The sequence below is a fragment of the Eptatretus burgeri genome, chromosome 4 (assembly GCF_056783735.1).
Source record: "Eptatretus burgeri isolate ZD-2024b chromosome 4, Ebu_testis_v1, whole genome shotgun sequence".
Classification (NCBI taxonomy): domain Eukaryota; kingdom Metazoa; phylum Chordata; class Myxini; order Myxiniformes; family Myxinidae; genus Eptatretus; species Eptatretus burgeri.
The window spans coordinates 42,092,061-42,098,184 of NC_140964.1; the positions used below are offsets into that span (position 1 = coordinate 42,092,061).

General features: G+C 41.7%; 1 protein-coding gene across 2 annotated transcripts in view; it reads left to right on the forward strand.

Moving 5' to 3' along the window:
- LOC147027882 (sorting nexin-2-like) overlaps positions 1-3,496 on the forward strand; it is a 249,288-nt gene extending 245,792 nt beyond the window's left edge. For both annotated transcript variants that reach the window (XR_015057316.1, XM_085877623.1), the window contains exon 18: positions 2,104-3,496. Coding sequence is in view for 1 of the 2 variants with exons in the window: in XM_085877623.1 (XP_085733749.1) it covers positions 2,104-2,114 (11 nt within the window). In the remaining variant the exon portion in view is untranslated. The remainder of the gene's footprint in view (positions 1-2,103) is intronic.
- Positions 3,497-6,124: the final 2,628 nt, after the last annotated feature.

Sequence of the window (6,124 nt, forward strand, 5' to 3'; positions counted from 1 at the left end):
TGATTGATGCACGTGACCAACGTTGACCATTGTTCAAACTACCCCAGGGGTGTGTTCAGTTACCAAGCAGCTAGCAAGCGCTTGCCAAGTCATTCGTTCCTTGTCAACGGTTTTGAATGGAATGCCTGCTCGAGTGCTTAAGCCACTCGGTGAGCACTCTACAAGAAACTTGACAACTGAACACACCTGCGAGAGCCATCAATCTAAACAAACAATCTAACAAACATAAGGTTAGAGAAAAATGAATTATCGACTTCTACTCATCACTAAAAGTTGATTACTTCAGGTTTCAGGTTGTTGAGGTTGTTGTCCCACAAACTGTAAAGCTTTAGTGCGGGTGAATGCAGTCACAAGTTCAAAAAGAAGCAAGAAATGGCGTATCACCGGTGGGCCAATTCGGCGTTGTGCCCATAAAATAATATGATCAATTCGGTGACTTGGGTGTCATAAATGGCCGGTGCCTGTGAGAATAAGCCGCTCACCAAAAGGGGTTCGATGATAGTCCCGTGGTTGAAAGGAGCGAAAACCCACTGAAGATAGAGCTGTGAACAACACACGTGGTACGAAGCTCCGTGAGTGGAGAGGAAATGCGTCGCTGAAGATTGGGCCGCGAATGTGGTTTAACTCCAGTGAACTCCAGTCAATGACGTATAGAGGAAAAATTCCACTCGGGGAGAGATGTCAAATTGCCGCCCTCTCGTAACTCACATGCTGAATTAAACACAAAGCCGGATTAAATAATGCGATTGCAAATCGAATCAAGTACAGCTCATTTGCAAGTAAACAGTTACACCTTTGTTTTCCACCTTTCAAAATAATCATCGGCCTACGAAGCATTCAGTTGTTGTTGTGACTGTGCAGTTCATATTTTCCTAGCCTTCAGTGAAGCAAACTTGTCTCCTGAACACAGGAATGAGACGTGAACACAGGATTGAGACGCGAATGATGAACTGCAATGAAACGCCAAAGCCTCCCTGCCTCGTCTTCGTCTTTAGTTTCCCAGCATGCTGTGTGCTCCTTTTTGCCCGCCCCTTCTGTTTGAGACATCGCTGACCACAACCATTGTTCAGCAAAAGGAGGGCGGGGCCATTTGCACAGTTAAACCCCTCCCTGCGCTTGCGCTTTCACACGCCACGGGAAAATTGTCCTCAGAAGTGTCAATGGTGATAGATGATACTTCAGGTACAGTACGGTAATGCAACAACAACAACAAAAAACCACCGTCCCCCAAAAGTGTCCTTCAGGGTGGCCACCCCGTTCGCCACCCCCTCGCTAAGCCAGTGACTTCAGTGAAACTCAAGTCCGTGAGTCATTTTCATGCCATGTAAATAGCAAGCTGTCAAGCAGGAAATCACGCTCACATTAAAGCCTTCCTCTCCAATGGTCCCTCAAGGGGGAGGGACCAGAGCCCGATAGGGGTGTCGGGAAAAATGATTGGCTGGAAACCAGATAAAAACCACGCCTACACTACTGCCATTGGCTGGACAAGTAAAGGCAACTAAGTTCATGAGGTAAAAGTACTAACAAGTTGGCACCGATAAAAAGTACACTATGAGGTCAATTATAACCGACATCTTCCATGTGAGAGTCTGCACGAGGCTTTAATTATATACAACTTATGCATAGATTTGACTTTTTAAAAAAACCAACTGTGCATCATGTGATTTCATTGCCCATTGAGCTGATTGGCTAAAGCTATAAGTAAATCAACAACAGTGAGATGAATGTTTATATTTTTGCAAGATGCAAAAAACAACAACAATAGAATTGTGCAATTAATGATCCCAATACAATACTGCACAGTGTGTGTATGTATGTATGTATGTAAACACATATATATATATATATATATATATATATATATATATATATATATATATATTCGTTATGTTTATGGGGAAGATAGAATTGTATAGTATAGCTTGGTCCGTGGACGGGTAGTAGAAATCTCGATGTAATTTAAGTAGGGAAAACTGTGAGCTTTGGATTGTTTACATGTCACCACATGTGGGGTGGTGTGTTAACTAGGTATGGTCTAAGGCTAGTTCTCCCAGTATGTGATTGCCCTTTGGTGATCTTTCCCTACGTTTTTGTATTTACCAGGACAGCCATAAAAAAAAAACCATGTTTTTACAACACCAACCGACCCAGCTGCCCACAGGACCCGAACATTTCCGAGCAGGATTCGTAACCGGCAGGCAACACCCCCGAGGTTAATGATTGGTCAGGGTAACATCATTGGAGGCAGGGTTGAGGGAGAATGGCGGTTGGAACAGGAGTCTCTCTCTGGCTTCTTCCTCGGCACGGACAAGAAGCTGCATGATTCGCATTGTCGTGCTGGTGCAGATGTGCTCACATGCTGGAACAAGACGCCAACCATTGTCTGTTTGGCTGATTCGTGAAGTTTATGCACTTTAGGAGGAGAGCACGTCTCTCAGTTCTAACTCGACGGATCGAAGAGGAAGGTAGCGCCATTTTTGTGTGTGTGGACCTGGTACTGTGAGGGAGCGGTGTTGACAATTTTAATCGTGAGAAGGAACTGTAAAGGCGGTTTGTGGGCTCTTGACATTGAGGACCGCCCGCACAAATAATCTCACATACGTGGCCAGGGAGAGCGACTTCATGCCATCTGGTGTGTTGCTCACACGGCGAGCGACTTCACATCATTTTGTGCATTTCCATCACGGTTCGAGGATTGCCAGGCTCCCAAGTGTCATCTCTGGACGCAAAGCTGAGTGCCAGCATAAAAGGGGGATTTGTTTTTATTTTTATCTTTCCTCTTGTCTGTTATTGTGACTGAGTGGAGACGACTCAAATTAAGATTTACTTTTATCTCACCTTTCATTATTACTTGTTGATTTATTTTCATTAAACCATTATTGTTGAATTAACTTGTGTTTGTCTATTCATTGTGGGTTCGAGAACAAACCCTTGTGCTTCCATTCTGGTAAGTGCCTTTGCTGTTTTCCATCGCGCACGCACCATAATCACCAAGAATCTCGGCTGTTCGCCTCAGAGTTAAAACTGTTCGGCTGTGTGTCCAGGTTGGTGTTAACTGGCTGGCCATAAAATGATGTGTGTGTGTGTGTGTGTGTGTGTGTGTGTGTGTGTGTGTGTGTGTGTGTGTGTGTGTGTGTATGTATATATATATATATATATATATATATATATATATATATATATATATATATATATATAGTTGCACAACGAGGTAAGGACCATTATTTTGATGTCTAATGTAAGCCCACCAGGGGGAGATAGCGTGAATGCACCACCAGCCCACGACCCCAAGGGAGTGCTGAGTTTTCAAAGGGCCAAAACTTTGATGGGTGGCACACAGCTGATGATCCCACTGGTGTGAGCACCAATGGCATCTACCTTTGGTATATTGACATTATATTTATTTATTTATATTTGCAACTTTGTTGCAGAAAGGTGATATGTGCTGTTGTAAACAAACAACTACAATATCAACATTAAAATTGGCAAAAACTGAGGAAGATTCATCTGTCTTGTTTAGATACACCTACACACAGGGAGAAATGCAGAGGCAGCCAAACAGGAATTGTTACATTACAAATGGCAAACTTATTGAAAAACTTAAAGAACAATGCTTATACATTAGCATTTTCTGACATCACAACTGGATGAAAAGTTACTATGATGAAGTAGTGTTTAATAAGGTAAAGACCTTCAGATTAATTAAGGACATCAATCATTCCATTGTGGCATAATAATGCATACAGGAGGTGTAGCATAAACCAGACTTGGATACGGATGATGAATACAACCAATAACATGGATTTACAGGCTTTGGGAGGAATCCAAGATGTTGCTGGAAACTACATTGCTTTTCACCCACACAGTCTGTCCACAAAATGGCCTTAACTACTTACTCCTAGCACCGAGGGAAGTCATTCCGAACAAGGAGTGAGTTCATCAACCCTCAAGTTAGTAATTACTGTATTTGGGTTGAAGAAAAGGCCACAATTACTTCTGCCACCGAAGGTGGAGGAGGTTATTTTTGTTTTCACCCCTTTTTGTCTGTTTGTGTACAGGATATCTCAAAGTTGTGGACAGATCGAGATGAAAGTTTGTGGACAGGTTCAGTGCCTGACAAGGACGAACTGATTCGATTTTGGTGAAGATCCGGATACTAGAATTTAAGTGATTCTTCACCATTGAGAGAGGGCCAAAAACGATATAGTACTGTATGGCATGATATTTCAAAAATGTATTGGGCTTGATATGATCTCATGGATCTGGCATTACGTGGCAGAGGTATGCGCTCAGTGCCCTTCTAGTTGTGTAAAGCAAAGCCTGGTGTTGACTTAGTGGTTAGGGTGGTGGCTTGGGATCCCAGGGACCTGAGTTTGAGCCCCATTTTCCACTGAATTAACACCAGGGGGTTGACTCAGCCTGTCATCCTTCCAAGGTCGGTGAAATGAGCACCAATTTATTGGTAATAGGGGCACTGCATGAGTGGCATAGCCACACCCTTAACCAATGATGCAACTAGCAGCCAAAAAGGCAGCACACGATGGGAATTATGCAAAGCAATCATTCCCAGTAGGAAAAGCCAAAGGCTGACATCACTTATTGACCTTTCAAGCTAATATATACGAACAAAAAAAAAAAGAATAAAATGTTCTAAGCGAATGCAATCATTTGAGCAGTTTTGGGTTCAAATCTCGACCCAACTGTAAACTCAACCTAGTCGTTCATACTCAGTGCCTGGCATTGGAAGGACGTCAAAATCGGACGACCCTTCCGCCAGCACTGGTTACTGGTGGATTTTAAAGATTTCACGGTGTCGCTTACAAAGATTAGCTGAGTTAATCACCAAAACCCTGAACAAATTCCAGCTACATTCAGTTGAACATTAGACCTGGCCAATCGGTGCATGAAAGGCTTTGGCCAAAAACATTCCGCTGCCACCTCCAAGTTGGGAATAATTTGGGTCCTTAAGGTAGAAACAGTAGTAGCAGTAGTTATGGTGTAACACCAACCTATTCGGCATCAGGATGAATCAAATACAGAAGCAGCAGAAAACATGGCTCTGGTACTTGATGGTGTAATATCACTGAAAGTGAACTCCGAAGGTCAGCATTTTCTCAGGTATGGAGCAATGGGATATGCATTGCCTTCAGAAAGTATTCGTACCCCTCGACTTTTTCACATTTTGTTGTGTTACAGCCTGAATTTAAAATGGATTAAATTAATAAAATTTGTCACCGATCTACACAACAAACCCCATGACGACAAAGTGGAAACTTTTGCAAATTAATTAAAAATTAAAAGATGAAATGTCGAGTCAATAAGTATTCAACCCCGAGTCAATACTTTGTAGAAGCGCCAATGGCAGCGATTACAGCTTCAAATATTCTTGGGTATGACTATCAGTGGATTTCTCACATTCTTCCCTGCAGATTTGCTCGAGCTCTGTCAAGTTGGATGGGGAGTGTCGGTGAACAGCAATCTTCAAGTCTTTCCACTTTAACATGATAGGGTATTTTGTGTAGATCGGTGACAATTTTTTTTAAATTTCATCCAAAAATTGAGGCTGTAACACAACAAAATGTGACAAAAGTCAAGGAGTGAAAATACTTTCTGAAGGCACTGTATATTATTTGCCTAGACATGCCACACAACGAAAGCGATACGTTTCCTTTCCCATCCCTGTGATATACAAGTAAAGAGACGGAAGGTGTACTGGCACAAATCAAGGTGAAAAAAAAAAATTGAAATTCACAAAATAATCAGTTCGAGCCTCAATTCAAAACTCAATCTTTATTGTAGCTCTTCACAAATCTTCAAATAACAAACATTTCAGCAAAAAACGGTGATTGGTTGTGAGTTTAAATGTTGAAAAATAAAGTGTCATTTTAAAAATGTCCACAGGCTGGTCTTACACAGCAACTGTTCAGAATAATAAATTGATCCCTTGATCGGCTGGCTCATAAAGATGATTAAATTTTCAAAAATATTTCCATTGTTTATATTAAATAACACTTGCACTCTCATCGTGCCTGATATTCATAAAAGGTAACAAAATCGAAGCATTCAGATATATTAATTTAAGAATAAATCAAGTCAAGTCAAGAAGGTAAAACAGGCAACAACC